General features: G+C 30.0%; 1 protein-coding gene across 1 annotated transcript in view; it reads right to left on the bottom strand.

Moving 5' to 3' along the window:
* Positions 1-5,917: 5,917 nt before the first annotated feature.
* The window catches only part of LOC145312496 (transient receptor potential protein-like), a 40,120-nt gene continuing 24,696 nt past the window's right edge, over positions 5,918-21,341 (bottom strand). Inside the window, exons 3-11 of the mRNA XM_080151754.1 lie at positions 20,274-20,356; positions 18,585-18,730; positions 17,922-17,987; positions 17,381-17,481; positions 14,192-14,237; positions 8,029-8,142; positions 6,783-6,844; positions 6,173-6,252; positions 5,918-6,006 (exon numbers count right to left, since the gene is read on the bottom strand). Of these exons, the coding sequence (XP_080007880.1) occupies positions 5,918-6,006; positions 6,173-6,252; positions 6,783-6,844; positions 8,029-8,142; positions 14,192-14,237; positions 17,381-17,481; positions 17,922-17,987; positions 18,585-18,730; positions 20,274-20,356 (787 nt within the window). The remainder of the gene's footprint in view (positions 6,007-6,172; positions 6,253-6,782; positions 6,845-8,028; positions 8,143-14,191; positions 14,238-17,380; positions 17,482-17,921; positions 17,988-18,584; positions 18,731-20,273; positions 20,357-21,341) is intronic.

The following is a 21,341-nucleotide window of genomic DNA, read 5'->3' on the forward strand; positions in this document are numbered from 1 at the left end:
CGAACGCTCTTCTTAGGTCTAAACTACGCAAATTAACATAAATTTTATTTGAAATTGTAGATATTTTCAAAATGTTGCAAAACAAAATGAAGATGACTTTCTACTAATTCTGACACTCTCAAATAACAATTTTACAATAGTAACACGATGTGGGTCTGTCTATCTGTAGCTTGGGACCTTGCTAACCCCTGGACCGATATTTTTCTCCTTTAAAGAGACGCTTCTTACAAAAACATAAACACCAAAGAAATGATATACAGCTGTATTTTTCAAACCTAATAATTAATGTTGATAATAATTGCCTAGTTTAATAATGACCGCAATCTGATGAAAAATATTAAATCTTCTAAATCCGGGAACTCCTTCGTACCATATACTAGCTGCAGAGTATCATCATGTTAATGTAGATTGATACAACAAGAAGTTTTACTAGCTAATATGAAAAATCGAATTAAAAATATCTTTATACTAAAAAGTACAAAACTCGGCCCATCACCGATACAACTAAAGACGTTAAAACTTGTCCAGGCTTCTTCTATGTCAGATACGCGACATAAATAGTTAGAGGTTTGGGATGCAATGACATAAACAGGCGTAAAGCATTGCCATTTACAAATAAGCCTTTCAGACCGTACAATTAAAGAGCTGTTTTTTTTTAATTTGCAGGAAATTTGGTGAAATTCTCTAAAGGTTTGGTTAGGTTATATTCCAAAATGTCATATTGGTGTATCCTTTCTTCTAGAGGTTATCTAAGGACAAGATTTAAACTAACTGCAAACTTTAATTGCAAGTTACATAAATTTATTTTATTTGCAAAAACAAAATTAGGTTTAATTTGGAAGGGAGAGCCTATTGATAGTAAAAACTATGCAAATCCCACTATTCTCCTAATATTACAATCAATCAAAAGATACTCAAACTTTTGGCGAATATTAATTTTATATTCAAAGTTGTATCCCTGAATCACTGGGAAAAACTAAGTTAGGTTTTAATGCTTTAATGTTATTATATTGGAAAATCAAAGTCGACTCTGGAAATTGGATTTTAGGCTTAACTGCATGTGCAATATATACACGGACGAGAGGGATATCTATAATACAAAGTAGCTTGATGTCTGTCCGTCTGTCCGTCTGTCCGTCTGTCCGTCTGTCCGTCTGTCTGTCCCTTAAGATCTCGGTAACCGCTGAACCGATTGGATTCTACTCTTCAGGGTATATACCTATTGGTCCTGTGGTGGTTTTAAGCTATTTTCTTGGGGGGTGGGACACCCCCAACCCCCCCAAAAACAAAAAAAATCCCCCCCCATTTTTTTTTTTTTTTTTTTTTTTAGAAGAATTCTTTTGTAGAAATATTCTTTTTTAGAAGAATTCTTTTGTAGAAATATTCTTTTGTAGAAGAATTCTTTTGTAGAAGATTTCTTTTGTAGAAAATTTCTTTTGTAGAAGATTTCTTTAGTTCTTCTTATTTTTTTTTTGAATTTTTTTGTTGTCATCTCTTGGGGCAAAGCCCCTAGAGGCTAGGGGCGAAGCCGCTAGTACTTATAATAAAGTAACAGGATGTTTGTTTGTCTGTACCGAAGGATCTCGCTAACCGCTGAACCGATCGGGTTCTCCTTAATAGGGGAGCTTCAAAGTCGACTCCGGAAATTGGATTTTATGCTAAACTGCATGTGCAATATATACACGGACGAGACTTATAATAAAGTAACAGTATGTGTGTTTGTCTGTACCGAAGAATCTCGCTAACCGCTAAACCAATCGGATTCTCCTTAACACGGGAGCTTCTTATAGGTCCCGGGAAGTATATAACTATTTTGGGGGAGGGTACAACCACCCTCCCAAGAGAAATCGACAAAAAAATTTAAAAATCAAAAAACGCCGCCCTACGGACAAATTTTCAATTAGCCAAAAACATAACTAACACCATCTATCGGCGAAAAATATATTTTTGGTAAATAGCTGATTTTAATGTGTATATTGAAAAGAAATAATTTTACGTGTCCCTAGAAGCCTCTAGGGGCGTATCCGCTAGTCCTTAGCTTACGGAAAAACAATCCTCCTTATAATAAAGTAGCAGGATGTCTATCTGGGTCTTTGTCTGTGTGTTTGTCTGTATGTTTGTAACATTTATTTTATTCAATTTTTTTAACTAAAATTTTTGATTAAAATTAGTGGTGCACCCCCCATTTTAATTTTTTTAAAAATCAAACCCAATTTTTATTTTACTTTTTCTTTTAGAATCTAAAATAAAGAAATTGGTTATCGAATTCAACTACCCCTTCCTCAAGTGCCCCTAGTGGCCTTTAGGGGCCTAGACGCTAGTTATCATAAAGTGTAATAATTCCACTATTACTATATTCAAATATCATTAACAAACTAGAGACGTGAAAGTTGGTGCCCATTGCTAAGTATCAGAAGTAAGAGATATTTATTGCCAATTAGAGTTAGGCATTTTATATACAAAGGCCTTGTAATCAAAGGGTGGTTGTTTTGTATTCAAAAAGAAATTTATCCCTTATTCATGGGTGGGCAATAGTCATTAACAAAATTCTGCCAAAACTATAAAGTAAAAACCATTTTAAAAGCTTATTCACAGGGTGGGATAGTGTAATGGATATGAAAAAATTATACTATGTAGTACCAAAACTATAAAGTAAAAACCAATTTAAAATTATTTTTACTGGGAGGGATAATATAATGGATGGAAATTTATGCTAGTAACAAAATTTTTTAAGACTACTTCTCTAATTGGTTAGCTTTAAGCTTTAAATAATTTTATCAGATGTTGATTGGTAGGTCAAAATTAGCAATTTCTAACTTTTCCACTAACAAATTAAATTTACAAAAGTGGTAATTTTGATTATCATAATTAGGGATGTACATATTTTATCGTTCATTGACATATCCCTGTCCCTGTTAATTTAGTAGTTGCCAAAATTGGACACTATATAGGATTACTAAGGGGTTTTAAGGGATAAGACAATGGAATATATTAATATACATCCACGATGATTTCCAAATTTTTAGATTACATTTATTGGTTGTTTTTAACACTACTAGTTTGGATCCAACCAATCAAAATCTAATACGCAAAGTTTTTAAGCCAACAAATAAGATAATGTACTTATAAAACTTTGGGATCAGTATAATTTATAGTCCATCAAATCATCAATCCATAGATTTACTAGCCCTTATAGAGAAACAAGCGGCATCGCCGAGAGTTTTAGGTACATATTTTCTCCTAAGCAATTCTCAAATCGATTCACTGTTCAGTAAGATATCTTGCTTCAAACGGATGGGCGGACATCATTCTACTTTTTATTAAACTAGCGGATTCGCCCCTAGCCTCTAGGGGCTTTGCCCCATGAGGTAATTAAAAAAATTCAGTTAAAATAGTGCTATAACCAACCGCTTAAAAAAAGTGGGGGGGGGTATTTTTTTGTTTTTTGGGGGGTTGGGGGTGTCCCACCCCCCAAGAAAATAGACTAAAACCACCACAGGACCAGTAGGTATATTCCCTGAAGAGTTCAATGGTTACCGAGATCTTAAGGGACGGACGGACAGACAGACAGACATCGTTCTACATTGTATTATAGATATTGTTTAATTTTTGACATACCTTATTAACAATTCAATAAATAAATACAACATATAAAATTGTCCTAATTCTTTATGACGCTAAATTACATCCAGTAGACACCACACATATCATGTTAAATTCGAGTAATTTTGTCTCTCAGCATACCTCAGCATGCTTTTAATGGCTGCTATATTAAGTAATTCCAGACTGACATAGTTACACACTTAGTACTCTAACAATTGTACTTAAAAAGACTAATATTGTCTTTTTCAACGTTGTTTTGAAGTAAGGTTAAAGCATTTATCTCGTTAAATGTTAGTTAGTTTTTGAATATTTTCTTAAAGTTTTACTTAATATTTTCAAGCAGGTTTATTAAATGGAACCCCCATCAACCTCCCGGCCCTCTCCTCCAAATTAAATTCTAAATTTGAGAAAGATTTGAAATGACACCATTAATATTGTAAGTTACTTAATTGTTATTCGGTAGGGTATGGGGTGGATTTAAATGGGCTTATTAAAGACACAGATCTATGAGATGGGATATTGTCTTAAAAATATAAATATCTTGTTGAAAACAGTTCTAGACTAGACTTTAATGTTTTCCTATTAGCATTATGGTAGTGTAATTCAAACCATAATTGCGGTTTATATGGTGAGTTTAACTGAGCTTTAAGTAATAATTGTGCCCATTTATTTGTACCATCATATTTTAACATATTTTAAACATTTGATACATTTATATAAACGTTATGATTTCCATTTATTAGCGCAGATTTCTTATTGGCTGGTGAGTTTTATTCAATATTGTTCTTTCATAGTCGTAACCTTTATTGTATTTTTTTTTTATTCAGGATTAGGAAGGGGCAGGGATAAGGGATAGGAAACCTGACCATAAATTAGGTCTCGGCCTGGTTTTGAAAGGGATCATGCAACTTTTACCATTTGCCTAATTTAATGACCTTACTGGCGGACGGCTCATATTGGCTACTGCTCTAAACCAATAGTGTTCTGTGATACAAAACCAGCCCAAATCACAGATGGCGGAAATTTTAGAAGCAGACAATTCTAGAAAAAATAATGATTTCGTCTGCTACGAAAAAATAAATATAAATGGTGTTAGATCACATTAGTTTAATTATTAAATCTGCTTAGAGTTAAACATTAAAAAAGGGCCATATAGAAAAAACAAAAATAACGGGATTATTTTTTTTTTAAAGAAGGTAGCTACGAATTTTCATTTGGTAGTTTATAAATTAGATGTTGTATTTTGAATTTTAAAAATTTAGTACGGAATTGATACAACATCTTAACCCTAATTTTTGTACAATACAACACAGTACAGATATATCATTACATTATAGTATCCAAAGAACTTGATAGAATGTTACCCAAGTGCATATTTATTTATTTATTTTGAATTTTAATTAGCAATGAAATTTTCAAATAAAATTTTTACTCATTAATAAAAATGCAAATAATACAAACTAAAATCTGTCTGAGGGAAACCCAACGATAGCTTTCTGACAGTTCAAATTACCAAAGTAAAAGATAAAAAATTTTGGGAGAGAAAAAACTTCATTTTAACAAAAGCCATTAATATATAGGTTTATAAAAAGTTATGTTTTTTACTTTAAACTAGCTACCTGAATTTGATTCTATACTTTATCTACACACACACACAGCTTTTTTATTAGCGTTTAGGACGAACCACTGCGTCATCCCAAAACTAGTTTATTAGGCTAGGCTTGAAATAGGCCTGAAATAATATATTCCTACGTTTCTCATCCCTTATCCCTGGGAAGGGGAGCTTGGACTCTGAAATTATACTGGTCCCCACGATATAGCATTTAAGACTAAACCTTGATTGGATTGTATGATCTTTCAGTTTCCGAACTTTTCCACCAGTAGTTTAAATATACAAAAGAGGTTATAACATAAATTTATCGTCCATTGTCTTATCCCTTTATGTCTTTGGATATTTTTATACTGCTAAAACGGACAACACTAGGGTTTTCTACAGGGCTCGGCAGTTGCGCGTCAGCCCCATACTAAGCCTCAATTTTTTACCCGTTTGTATGCTCTGAATTTTTTTTTAAAAAAGGGAATGCCATATTTGGGTCGAGTGTAAACTTCCAGTTGAATTTTAAATTTGTAAGGTTGATTCCCTGAGGCTTTAAGGCGGCTGCCGATTGCTGTTTTTCTGACAAGGTTTCTAGAAATTGCTTCATTATGAGACTAATTCCTATTAGTCCATATTATTGTTATTGTTGCGCTACAAATGCACAGTGAATACACGTCCTTGTTCACATATTGCCACAATAAGCTTCCTGGTTCTTTATTAACATGATAATATTCCTAATAGTTGTTGAACAGTATGATGAGCCACGAAAGATTTCTGCTTACACTTTATTGCTAAATGCAGTCGATCTAAGAAAAAAAAGACGTTTTCAGAAGTTTGTCAAACCTATATAGGCATTTTTCAAAAGTTGAGAATAATTTTCTATTTTTGTTCATAAATATCCTTAATGATCATGATTATAATAATTTTAATTTAAAATTTCCATAAATCAAGGATAGATAAATATTTCAATACCTAGAGTATGATGATTTCCAGGCCTCCAGGTGGACTCTTCTCCATTATAATTCAGTATAACCTCCAGTTCATAGGAACTCCTAAAATATTAATCATATAGACCTTTAGTACTTCTACAATATTAATTATAAAACTTTAGTTGGAATATTTTTCATTGTAATTCAGTAATGAAACAAAATACAAAAAATACATTTTAAAGATTTTCTATTCATTTTTTTTATTTGAGCGCTGATATATATTTACATATAAATTATTTCCGTTCTAAAAAATATCAGACTAATGTACGTTCTAAGACTTTAGTGTTTCGTACCTGGCATGATCTAGGAGGGAGGTTGCGTACCTGGCATGATCTAGGAGGGAGGTTGCGTACCTGGCATGATCTAGGAGGGAGGTTGCGTACCTGGCATGATCTAGGAGGGAGGTTGCGTACCTGGCATGACCTAGCAGGGAGGTTGCGTACCTGGCATGATCTAGGAGGGAGGTTGCGTACCTGGCATGATCTAGGAGGGAGGTTGCCTACCTGGCATGATCTAGGAGGGAGGTTGCGTACCTGGCATGATCTAGGAGGGAGGTTTCGTACCTGGCATGATCTAGGAGGGAGGTTGCGTACCTGGCATGATCTAGGAGGGAGGTTGCGAAGCTCTGTACTTGTTCTCGAAGACTTGTATACTCCTAAAAATAACAAGAATAACAATATCTTTGAAAATCATCGAGTGTCAGATGACCAAATGATAATAGTTATTTCTCGCTTCGTATTATAAACAGCTTTCCGCGGATATAGAATGTACAAATACAGCCACGCCCACAAGGTGCCGAAGGCACGGGCTAAAAAAAACTGGTTTTACTCTTATGATTGTACATTTTTATATTCGTAGAAAGCTGGATATAATACGATGCTAGACGTAGTTTTTTCGTATGGATGAGAACTAAAATAATTTACTATTTTTATCAAGAACCAATAAAAAACATTAAGTAAAGTACACAGTATACTTTATCTCAATTAAATGTTTCTTTTCTCCAGAGAACTAAAGTTTTAAAATAAGTTTTAACATGTAGTGGATTCTTAAGAAAGATCAGAAATTTGACTTAGGGGTTATTTTTGTACAATCTATATTAAAAAAATCGCGATAATATTTTGAATTTTTTAGGGAAACAATTTTCAGCCCATTCTCTTATTTTTAAACCCATAGTTTTCCAGGTATGATTTTAGGCTTTTTACTAGCTTCTTTATCTAGATTTATAAATAAAATAAAAATCTCAACGCTAAAAGATACTTAACTATAACAAATGGGTAGGTAATTGCAACCTTTCTAAAAACATTTCTAAAGTCATTGTCTTAATGTAACATCATTTGTAACAATTGAATTGAAACTAAGTAAAAAGTTACTTGAAAACAGGGAAATGGTAGGGATGGGGAGGCCACTGACTATTAGATATAGTTTACTCGCAATATTATCAAGAAATCAATGATAAAATTTATCACTATAAGAATCAGAAAAACGATGATGAAGTATTTCAATACCCTATTCTATAGCAATAACAGGTAAAGATTTAAGAACATAGGAGTAAGAAATGATCATTTAAGGCTTATTGGGAAGAAATCGTTTTATATCTCTATTGATAATGCTTCAGGCCAAAAGAAAAGTTAGAAATGAATGAAAAAGATAATAGTTATTTCTTGCATCGGATTATAAACAGCTTTCCACGGATATATAAATGTACAAATTATAAGATTAAAACCAGTTTAAGTTATATCTATAATAAGATGCGATTCATAATTTTTCGATATGGCTGAGAACCGGTTCTGATCCACCATATATTAATCGGTTTTAAAGCGATACTAGAAAATTGCATACCTGGCAGAATTGAGCCTCCATCTTTGCTAGATTTCTGAGCTGTGCGGAAAGTTTGAAAGCTGTAAGGATAGGATCTGTGCTTGTCAAGGATATCAGAGACGGACTTGATAAAGCCCTGCAGGTTACATTCACCTTCTATTTCCTCATTAAAAGTAACAAGAATATGATAATATTACTTATGAAAATAGTAAAAAAGTTTTTTTTCCAAGTGATGAAGCATTTTTGACATATGCAATTTTGAAATTTGAATTCTCTAATGTGTAAAAATCTATAAAAATCTTTGCAGACTTAAACATTAGAATAACCTAAAGAAATATTATATTTTTGTGGTTTTCCTTCTTTAATGTTAAATATTCAATGCATAGAACAGAACTTAATATGTCAAGTGAGTAAATGATTTAGCCTAGATGTCAGAATAATTGTGAGAATATGCTAATAAGACTATAATACCAGTATAAATAGGAATAGATATGATAGCTAGACAAACATATTTCTCATATAAACACAAACAAGAAGGAATTATTGTTGTTTGTCCAAGTGTTAACCCCACAAACATCAACCTTAGTTAAGAGTATTTTTCTCAAACTTATTATCGTAAGTGTGAATAGAAAAAAAATTCTTTGAAAATGTAAAGTAAATGGCTATAATTGCAGCATAATGAAAAACAGAATTTTACACTTTTTGATTTTCTCAATTTATTTTTGAGTCAACTCAAGGCTGGCCAAAAATGATACTAACTTAGATTTTTGGTGCTTTCCCACAAAGTGCCGGTTGAGCACTGATAGGGCTGGTACTTTTATACATTTAAAACACAAGATTTAGGTGTTGGTGAAACATCCAGTGAAATTTCTGTTATTTTGTAGCAACACCACTTATAACTTTGAGAGAATGTAATTGAGAGACATAAACAAATACTTTTCTACATATTGCATATTACAATGCAATGATAAGAATAAGATTCTACAAACACAATAACAAAACTATAATTTCATTATTACTACATAGTAATAATGAAAGAATAATTTCTATGATGCTATTAAATGAGCAGATATATAAGTTCTTAACTTGATGGTGAAACGAAAAGATAAAAAATTGGTTCAAGGAAAGACAACGAAGTAGCGGGTTTCGTCATATTTTCACAGTAGCTTTTGATAGGATATTTTAGGTTCAATGCTAGGAAAAGGAGATAGCTACTATTAAAATGTCCTTGATCCAAAAAATTTTAAACCAATGTACATTTATGAATATTTTATCAACTATAATTTGAGTTCTTTATCCATATTTTCATTGTTACTCTCAAAAATTTAAAACTCTAAAACATTTTATGTTTATTAGTAACAAAAAGACATTTGTAGAATAATTCCTATCTAGAAATATATAGGAAAGAAAATATATAGAACTAATAATGACATATTGCAACATCTTGTACAGCTATTATAAAATATTTTTCTCCAGTTAGACAGTTGTGTTGTTGTATTATCAGGGTAGAGCATCATTTGTCAACCATTCTCATTCTAGCACACTTTGTACAGTATAGAATTTCAGTGTATTGCTGTGTACTTGTTTAATAATCTTTCCTTCTTCTTTTTTTGTAGATTATTTTGGCTTATATACTAAACGTATTAAAGCCCACTTTAGCATTAGCATATAGGACATTTTAAAATTACCTAGGTACCTAGAATATAAGAAGCAGATAAGAAAAAAACACAGTAATAATCAATTCAACCCACACACAAGTAAATAGGAAATAGATACAAAAAAAGAGGAAAAAATTTATAAAAAAAACATGTGATATACAAAAAAGTGCAAAGGAGTAGGAGAAGATAACTAAATCTGTTAAAAAATTTGTAGTGAATTTTTAGACATCTAATCTAAAAAAATAAATAATAAAATAAACGCACAATTCTATCGATATACCAAGAAAAGTCTAACAATACAGTTTATATAGTATATATGTCTTTGTGTCAATTCTCAAGAATTGTGTAAAGCTTTGTCTATAATGAAGTACGTAGCCAAGTATATCCCAATTTTTATTATTTTTGAAGACAGCAAGATGTAGAAATGCTCAAAGTCAAAAATGTTGTTATCAACTTTAAAATCCAATCTCATATAGCAGAAAAAATAGCTCAAATTTCTCAGACAGAAAATTTAATAGAAGTTTTGCTATAATGGCTTGTCTGATTTTTCTTCTTTATTTCATATGAAGTAGAAAATAAAATAGAGAATAATGTTTAATCCCTGGTAAATTATGGTTAGAGAAAAAATTATAGATAAATTGAGTTTACATCAGCTGGAAATCTTTTATTGTAATATAAATATGAATAATAATATAAACAAGGTTAAAAATATGCATATGAAATAAAGATATGTATATGAATTAGTGGCCTCTGGGTAATAACCTCAATAAGTGGACGTTAGAGTAAAACAATCACATTAAGATTTTTTTTTTAATTACAAGGAACAAGAAAATATGTTGAAATTTTTTTATTCCAGATTGTTAAGTATCATAGAAAAACTTTGTTTTAATTACTTTGTTAGGATAGAAAATAATATTCAAAAATTGTTAAAGAGTAACTACTAACTATCATCACAAAGAAATAGAATATTTGTTTGCTTTTTGCATAAGAATAATTTTTTTTTAGCAATGAAGATACTCTATAGTTTTCTTTTTCTGTCTGCCCGTCAGTCTGTAACACTTGTGATAAATATGATTTTCTCAGGTGATATTCAAGACAGCTGAATCTTTTTTTGAAGATTTCTTTTATCAATGAGCATTCAGTATTTAATTATTTTGTTTGTCGGTCTGTCAGTTATGCTACAAAATATAAATGTTACAAAACATAAAAATATGGGAGAAAGGTTTCGTGATTTTTTTCTCCAATATATCTACTCTTAGATTTAACAAATGCTCTTTAAATCTCCTCGTCCGTGTTACCATCCATGATATTTTTGTACTTCGCCACCTATGGATGTTGTCACTCATGATATTCTATACAAATGATATAAAAGAAACCACTTCAAAGAACAAATTTTTTTTTTCTGCAAAATTCAACTTAAATAATATTTGTATATTTAATTAATTTAAATATATTTGTAGTAATTAAGAACATTTTGACTTAATAAGCGCATTTAACTCAACGTAACACGCAACTATATGGAAAATACGCAAATAAAATGACCCCTGATTCTGCTATGATGAAAATGTCCATTCTTGATGCTAGTTCTTAGAGTATTTTCAATAGAAAATTGAGAACGTAATGAAAACTTTGAATGTTTAATTTGTTCCACTTAAGAAAACATTGTGTGTAAAATTTATTGGAAGTTGAATGGATGACTTGATGGGTTTTATGTTTTGGTATTGTCTGATATCTCTCTTATATATTTCAACTGCTCCCTTACCTACAGGGTCAAGAAGTAGAAGTTTCTGGTTAGGAATAAGGTTTAATATTATTTCATTAGATTCTCTTATACTATAACAACTTTTGATCAATGAGTAGCACAGTAGGGTGTTTGATTTCCAAAATTTACAATTTGTGATATATCTAAATATATAATAAATAATCAATTATATGAATAAACATATATACAAGACTTAAGTTAAAATGTAAAATTGTAAGTTCAACATTGATTTGTCTTCAAATTATTAGCTGTGTTTTTATACATGTTGTAATCCTTGTTTTATTTTCTTAACAGGTATATTATTTTTCAAAATTAATTATCAAAACTTACACTGTGCTTCATTATTGTATGGAAAAAAGCATTTTATTTATCGTTAACAAATAAAAAATATATTTTGCTATACGTCATTTAAAACCACAACCAAAGCTTTTAAGTAAAACAATACTTATAAAGAGAACAAAACAATGAGAAAAGCAAATAAATTGTCTAATACCATCCTCATTTTATTTATTTATTTACATCTATACCAAAACTATCAGATAAAAAAACATGGATGCCAACATCCGAAAAGCAAAAAGCAACGAATTTAAATCTGCGAGGTGGACATAAAAAAATAATAATAAGTGAGTAAAATCGTATTAAAATCATTAAAAAGTCTGAACAAAAACGCTAAGTCTAAACCTAATGCAAAAATGCCCAAATACTGATTGCTAAATATGAATGTACTTTCAATTGAAGGCTTAGTCATAAATTCATGTTAATAAGATAATCACGTCATAAAAACTAAAGGTAATAAAATCATAATGCAGGAAAGGGACGGATTTCTAATGACGATAACAAAGTGATGATTCCTGTTTCTAAACTAACTGTTACAGGAATCATCATGCAAACTTTTAAATCGATGTCAAAAATCTAACATGCTTAAATTAACGATTTAAGCTGTTCGTTACGGATGTACAGAATGGCCCAATGTAAAAATACAAAAGCTTCCCTAATTTAAAATATCTTTTTATCTTTTCTCAAAAGTTTTTATTTCTAAAGCTTATTCTATAAAAAGTTTAAAGACCTGGTTATATTCTCAAACTTTTCTAATTTTACACAAAATGTATAGATGCTATCTCATCTTTTTACAAATCCATATCAAGTTGAATAAATACAAAATAAACCATAAGCAGCAAAAAAATCAATTTTATCTAAAATATATGAGAAGTAGCTGGATGTGTTTATGTCTATTCAGTAAAATCTTGAAAACTACTGTATCCGTTAGTATAAACTCATATTAGAATTCAGAGGTGAATTCTTAAAAAAAAACTTTTGCCCCACTAAAATCAGTAAGGTAAACTAAAGATTTAGAGGGGATAATTTTGCCTCACTAAAATTTTAGTGGGGCAAACTGATTTTAGTGGGGCAAAAGTTTTTTTAAGAATGCACCTGAGGTCTGGGCAGATTTTGGGTGTTTATCATGGTGTAATTTTCTGTAAAGATAGAAAGCAGAAATTATTTGTTACTTAGTTTAATTTTTGTAAAAATTGGATTACATGGAGTAAATAACTTGCTATGCTTCTGAATTTTCTATTAAGTTTTTGCTCTTTTACCTACTTTGTTTGTTTAGCTTTTTATTTTTTTTTCATGTGCGATCATCACAAAATTTGTTCTTTTTAAAATCGTAACTATTCTATAATTAGGTCTTCCTTCCGTAACGGTTAGCTCTTTTCGTTAATTTAGAGATTTTAGAATTTTCGAATTTAAACTTTGCATGATTTTCCTATAACAGTTAGGTACAATTTAGAAAGAGTAGCAATTCTATCATCGTTATCAGAAAGTCCGTATGTCCATTTTAAATATGCTGATTTTTGGAATACTGATTCCTAAAACAACATAGTACAATGTTATAAGTGAAGCTTCTATGTAATCAAGTCCTAAAATGTAAGAATTTCCGTAAACATTATCCTGTATTTAGGCTTTTTTGCAACTTGCAATTTACTTAACATGTTGCTTAAACTTATATATATTTATTCTGCTTATTTAGGAATCAGTTCTGACACTCTACAAGTTTTAATGTGCGTTTGTCCTACCATTTCAGAGTTTTGCTTTTATGGATTTTTTCATCCTTGTTTCTAGGTGTCTTGCTGTATATAGTAAGAAAATTTATGCTAAAGAAATCCTAATAACTGACCTTCGTAGAAAAACCCAAAACTTTGTCTAATTTTTCATAAAAATATTCGAAAGTTTCAACATCTTTCAGAATTAGTGTACCACATAAAATATATTTGGAGAAATATCATTCAAAAAAGAAAGTAAATGTTATTAAAATCTGTAAGATCAAATTAATAATTTTAAAGTTAAGCAGAGAGATTATTTACATGAAATATACATTTATATTCAAATTTATCCACTAATAATAATTTTAGACCGTTAGGTAAGAAAATAATAGGTTTTATTTAATTTATCGTTTTCGTTTTCCGCGGATAATAAAATAAATTTCTTGGATTAATCATCTACTTTTCATCTTATTTAAATGGACAAATCTTTATAATACGATACAATATAGGATTTTCAAGTATGGCTCAGTACTGGTTTTAATCCAACGAAAATGAATTGCATAAAAAATTTATTATTTTTTAAATTTTATTACTAAATATAGACCAACCCTGATATCATAAAATTTAATTTTGTACTCACCTGACACCTTGTCTTTCACAATTACCCAGGTGTTTCAGAGATATTATAGTATGTATATATACAATTAAAAGGTGAATATATTCCTGTATGCGTTCAGTCGTGACAAGGAGTACCGTAATGAATCATCCCTGAAAAAAAAAACAATATTGCTAACAAAACAAAATTACTAAAATAAGGATTCCATATTTATTAGATCCTAGATCTGAAATGGTATCGGTGGGTTAGAGCCGATAAAGGTTTAAGGTTTACTGCATAAGACAATGCTGTTTTCCTCTATATCTTTATTAATTAATAGAATGGTGAATTTTATAAGGGCAATCAATAGGAAATTGAAAGCTGTAAAGCTGTTTTAATATGCGGTACAGATTATATACCAATAGCATACATGTTCAGAAGTGAAGGAAAGGAACGAAAACTGATAACTGTTCGCGGCTCTGACTGGAAATTGTTTCAATAACTGTAATTATAATTAACGAATACACATAGGACTAGGAAGATAATTATAAAATTAAACTATATTTTAACTAATTAAGAACAGAAATAAAGAGGCCATGGGGTGTTCATTACACTCTCATTACACTCGTCCCCAAAGTTTTATGATAGCAATTTTCGGGACTAGGGAGTGAACTTTGTGGGTTCGAACGTTAAAACCACTAATTTCTTATCTAGAGAAGGGGTAATTTTACGTATTATCATTGTGGATATTTATCAATTTATCGACAACTGTTTTATATCTTTAGATACAGATACTTTGAATTAATTACTAAAACGTGTATATAATCTTATAATTAGCGCAATAGTTATTTAAACAAATCATGTTATAAATAATTAAGATACATTAATTAATTAAATGGGTAAATAATCTATTCTTTATTCATAATTATTATTAAAATAACAAGGAATATATTGTCTAAGTAATAATAGCAAAGAAATTATAAGAAGTACAAAATAAATGTTAGCTAGTGCCTTCGGCACCACGAGGCTAACTAAACTCGTTTTAATCTTAAAATGTTTCAGTTTTTATCCGCAAAAAGCTGTCTATAATACGAAACGATAAATAGCAATTATTTAGTAATATTTCCTTAAAATTTCCAATAACTGTTTATGTTGGATCGGCATTTATTTATGCTAGAAGGTATACCGTACCTTAATGTTTAAATATTACATTTTCTGAGAATTCTGAAGGTCTTCAAGGTAATAATAATTTACTTTTCGAGCAGGAAAACTAAAGAAAAACTTTCCTCCCCTTATACACTAATACAAATTATAGGTTGTGTAATAGTATGGTGTTTGGAAAATATAACTTTGGTTGGGAGCGTTTGTTTAGTTTTTATATTAACATAAATAAGCTGTCATGACATAAAACTATCTTGTTCTTTCGCTTTTATTTCCGAGTCGACAAATTTATTAAAATTTGAATCAGTAAACACGCAATCTTAAAACTTTAGTTTCTTGTATCAAATCTTGATTGGTTTGTTCGAACTAGCAATGTTCAAACTTTTCAACCATTAACTTGAATCTTCAAAAATAATGTATTCCATTGGTAATGATCCATTTTCAAAATTCAACTCTACAAAAACTTAATAAAGCATTGACCCAACTTACAAAGTTTCAAAATACAACGACTACATGGTTATAAATAAAAGTTGCAATGACTAATTTACTAATACCTTATATTTTGATTTATTATGAAAACAAAATCAGTAAAAATTATACATTTTTAAGGCAAATAGTTTTTCCACCTCATAACTTTTCTTTTATATGTATATTAATATTATATCTTATCCCATCATAATATGTATTATGTAATATTTATATAAATTATCTGGGGGATTTCCCTTAATAATTTTATTAGTATCAATCAGCAATGTATTATTGCATATATCACAAGAATATAATTTGTGTTTGTGTGTATTAGCAGTATTCTAGTATTTCTATGTTGTTTGTATGGATTTCTTTCTTTAATATATCCATTACATCAAAATTTTACATAGTGTGTCTTATCCCTTACGTTTCCTGACTTTAATTAACATCACAACTATAGCAGTACATTAAATTTTTAACAGTCGTGTTAAGTAGATTCCATGGTTGTGTGTGTGTGTGTGTGTGTGTGTGTGTGTGTGTGTTTGTATCTGTGTATCTATGGGATTATGTGTATCATTGTGTGTATTATTTGTTTCAGTGTAACTGTGTGTATAAGTTTAATGTGTGTAAACCCGTGGATCTATGTCATTGTCCAGGTAAAAAGACTCAAAAATATCATATGAACATTATAATTGTTTGTATAAGTAATTTGCAGCTTTGCTATTAATTTCCAAAGGGTCTATAAGAGAGACGCTGAATCAAAATAAGGAAATATTTGTATTCAATCCTTTATTTTATATTTTTTATATATCTGAGAAAAAATACTTTTTGTCATTCACATTTGCCTATATCCCTGATTTTAAGCACATTTGGAGCAAATTATCGAGATTACATTTCTCTACTACCAGAGACACAGATAGCTAAACTAGAGGTAAAACAGTAGATTAGGACATTATGAAATACTGTGAGTCTGTTTATCTGTAAGTAACATGTCTATATCAACCTTGTTTACAAAGTATATCGCTCTTTTAAGTTTTGAGAAAAGATTTAATTGTAAAAAATATTTACCCCATATTTAGAAACTGGTTCTGTCAATTTAGTGTAAATTTTAATTGAGTGATACAAAAATACATTGGGTAAACTTTTCAACAACTATTTTTTTATCTAAATTAGGTGTCATTTTTTCTTCTTATTATTTTGGTGTACATTATATACTGTTCAATGTTTATCCTTTGGGTTTGCATTTTTCCTATATTTTGGTATTTCAATGTTGAGCACTTCTTATTGACATAATTGTCCTTGTTTTTATAAGTAACTGCCCCTAACTGCGTATACTCCGAAATAGAGCCAATTTCATCACAAATATATTTATTTTCTGTACACAATAAAAACAGAATTATACAATAAAAGATATGTTTGGCTGGGTTTTAGTGGTCTGTTTTATAAGTAATCTAAGATTTTTTGTTCATTGAGAGATGAATTGTTCTAGTCTTATGAAGATTGTAAATTTTATGAATTCATTAATATTGACAAAACACCTTAATGCCTGTTTTTAAAACATCACTTCTAATAGGAGGCATAAGCAGAGGATGTATCTTTTATATTTTTTATTCATTCTATCTCTCTATTCTTCTCTAACCGACACATTAAACTTTTACAACACAACTATTAAGAATAAAAACTTTACCTTAAAGTTTTGAGACAGGGTTGACAATTACACTTGATGTCATGAGGTGATGGTAATATTGCCCCCTGGTCCAATAATATTCTCAATATCTCATAATTATTCTAAATATTAAAAAAAAATATAAATTATTTTGAATTATCAAATGATGTGAATTCGAAGCTAGAGCCTCGCAAAAGTTGTACCTGAAGCCGAAAGTAGCAGCGGCTACACATTTTAATTTTCATCTTATTCTATCAGAGCCGGAGCGAAGCAGCTAATAAAAAATAAGCAGAATCCGAGAGTTGATTTTCAAAATATTTAAATTTCTTCTGGGGATTAAAATCATGGAGGGGGGTCATATTGTAGTGTAAAATACATTGGTAACAAAAGTTTTACAACCATGTTATCTTGTTCGTTGGGTACTTTGATTAAAAATTTCAAATATTCATGTCCATCTTTTACAACCTAAAAATGTAAAGTAACGTTTATAATCATTGGGTATGCATATCAATTTATTGTCCATTGTCTTATCCCTTAATATCCCTGTTTAATGTGAACCTACCTTGTGAGCAGCTAATATGAGTGGAGTAATATCTGGTGTGTAGGACGAATATACTGGATCAACGGCCTAAACAAATATTTGGTAACATTGATTTAACAACTTTCGTTAGTATGTTCAAGATTTTCCAGCTTATACCAACAACAAAATTAATTCGGAAAAAAAATCACGAAACCTATAAGCAATTTCAGCTGTCGTTGGGGGCTAACACATCGCAGAATTAACTACCTCTACATCTTCCTCCCAAATATTATTTTAGATTTATTTCGCTTGTTGGTTATACCTAATTCCTGGCGATTTTCTAGCTTTAAATTTTGATAAATTACATGAAAAGTAATCCATAATATGTTTGTTTGTGTTCAAAGTATAATCAATTTTAAGTTTTAAATTTTAAGATTAGCTTCAGAAGAATTTTAATTAATCTTCATTATTAAAAAGTTTTAGGACATAATTATGTACAGACTTTATATACAGTACTAGCGGATACGCCCCTAAATTTTTTAAAACCTATGCATTAGATTTAAAAAAACACAAAAAAAAGATTAAACGAAGAAATAACCGCGTTACTATGATGCTTATTTCCATATATAATAACAGATTGATGTAGGCTAAGGTCTACAGAACAATTTGTGCGCATGAAAAAAATGAAGCTGATATGGTAGTTACCTCCCAAGAATGGGGTGTCCCCCTCTTCCATATTCTCTCTTCTTGTTCAAGAAGTATTTCTACCCCCTCTACATATTCTTCCTCAATGGCGAGTAGAAGGCTATCATAAGTTTTTATGCCATTCTCAAGCAAAATCTCCATTAGTTCTAAAAATACAATAATTAAAAATATTCATGAAATATTTTTTTATCAGTTTACCATAAACTATTTTAGGAAAAAGGTGCTTTCAGGTTTCTATATTCTGACATAGCCTAATGCTAGGGTCATTTAAATTACATTATTTATTAAGAACTTAGTTTTAGTTAAACTTAACTCTATTATAGCTGGGAAAGGTTCATGTATTCTGAAAAACTAGGTTGTAATCAGAATTGAAATACAAAAACTTCCTGAGATGTAGAGTTATTAAAGCCACAAAACTCATTAGCAGTAGACATTTTTAATAATTTTAAAAAACATTATCAACATTTTTTTTATTGAAAATCTAGGAAAATCCTCGGCTTAACTAGGTTAAATAAGTTTGTATCAATGTCTTCAACTCTTAATTGGTAACATCCAACACACTCACACGCACATGAACAACACACACACATACGTAAAACATACATTAACTTTTTAATTAAAATTATCCAGTATTAAAGTTCTGTATAATTTCTTAATTTAATATAAGAGTGAATTTACATAATAAGAATAAGAACTTGTATTTTGTATAATTAAGAAAATAATCAACATCCATATAAAAGTGAGAAATTAATATTATCGATTCTAGATTAACATCAATTTAAATATTGAAGAAACTGAATCTCTAAGGAACAACTACATATTAAAATATCATAGGAAATTCAGAATGATTAATATTCACGTATTCATAGAGGTGCTCATAAATTCATAGAAATTGCACTTTCAAAATCAAGTCAATTTGATCTTTTATATAATAGAAAATAACAAATGTTGATGATTTTTGTCAATGTGACTATCGAGCACTAAAACCTTCTTCCTTATTTTTTAAAACAAATCAAAGATAAGTGCTCGGGGGTTTCCTATGCCTAACCCGTTCGGGGACCCCCTTCCCTACAAGATTTATACCAGTGGTCCCCAACCCTTAGTACCCAGAATAACCTGAACTAACAACCTGATCTAAAAAATAAACTAACAAAGGAAAAAGTACCTCGCCTCCTCTTTAGGCACTTTATTGGAATACAACAAGATGCCAAACTTGCGGACTTTTAATATTAAATATATAGTTGAAATACAATATTATACCTGATGTTGATTTAAAGTACTTTAAGTACAGACTCAAGTGAAATACAAATATAAAAAGCATAGATAAATAAACATACCGTGAAGAAATATCTTACATCATAGTATTCATCAATTTAAAAGTCATTGAATACTTACCTATACTATTTGGCTTATTTAATATATTATTTATTCAATGTTTGTATTTAATACATCATTTAAAAGTTTTTTTAAATTGATTTTGTATTTTTGTAAAAATAAAAGTCTTTTGTTCATAAGATAACACTTGGATTTTCAAACAGTATGCTTTTTGATAACAACAATTATTTTTTTTTGTTAATTTCGACGTTTTCATCAAATGTTTTGCTTAAGTCAAGGTAACAAAAAGTATGGGGTTTTTTTATGGCAAACAACTAAGCTTCTAAAAATAATTTACAGATATATAAATCATACCTGGATTTTCATTGATGATGGCAATACTGAGGGCTGTTCTGCCAAGAGGATCCATACAGTTTATATTAAAATCACTTTGACCCCTAAAAATATCGATCAATAAAATCAATGTTTATTCTTAGTGAATCGTGTTTTAGTATGGTACGTTCACTTATCTTACTTTGTAGTTGTATTTATTCATGAATTCTCCTATTTACTTAAGATTTGTATCTTTATTAAGTTTCACATAGGAGGAAATGAGTTTAATAAAGTAAGAGGATGTTTGTCTGTTTGTACCAAACGATCCCTCTAACCGCTGAACCGATATGGTTCTCCTTCACAGGGTTCATTCTTATAGGCCCTGAGAAGGTTGATAACTTTTTTGGAGGAGGGTACAACCAGCCTCCCCAGGAAATAGCCCCTAAATAATAACCCTCCCCCCCCCTAACATTTTTTATTCTTTTCTTTTTAAATCTCAAATATAAAATTAGGTTATCAAATTCAACTCCACCCTCCTCAAGTGCCCCTAGAGGCCTCTAGGGGGCGTAGTCGCTAGTGATTTAAATTTTATGGATTTCATTCTAAAAGTAGGTTAGTCTTTCTTAGTCCTTCCTATACAAAAGAACATTAAACTCAATAAAACAAAATTATTCATAAATCAAATATAAATAAAGTCTGAAGATGCTGAAAAGTAAATAGTTCTTGAGGTTGAATTATTGTATGATCGGAATACTAAATCTTTTCTTTTTCTTTTTTTTTATATTTATTTCATTTCTTGGCAATTTCCTTCAAATTTGCATTGTTGAGCATTGAATCCAACCCCCCTTCTTATTCTGTATGTCTGATTGTACCGAAGGATCTCGTTAAACGTTGGATTGATATAATTATCCATTATAGTGATGATTCTTATAAAAAAATGTCCCAGAAAAAAAATAATTGTCTTTTTAAATGTTGCCCCCCACCCCCCATCCCCCTCCTTATTTGAAAATATAAATTTCTGGCCTTTAAATGCGGTGAAATTATAATACTTACCTGAATTCTTAAGATTAGCATCAAAAGTACTTTTATACATCTTTTCAACCAATAAAT

The sequence above is a fragment of the Acartia tonsa genome, chromosome 2 (genome assembly GCF_053477335.1).
Source record: "Acartia tonsa isolate MP-2025a chromosome 2, ASM5347733v1, whole genome shotgun sequence".
NCBI lineage: Eukaryota > Metazoa > Arthropoda > Copepoda > Calanoida > Acartiidae > Acartia > Acartia tonsa.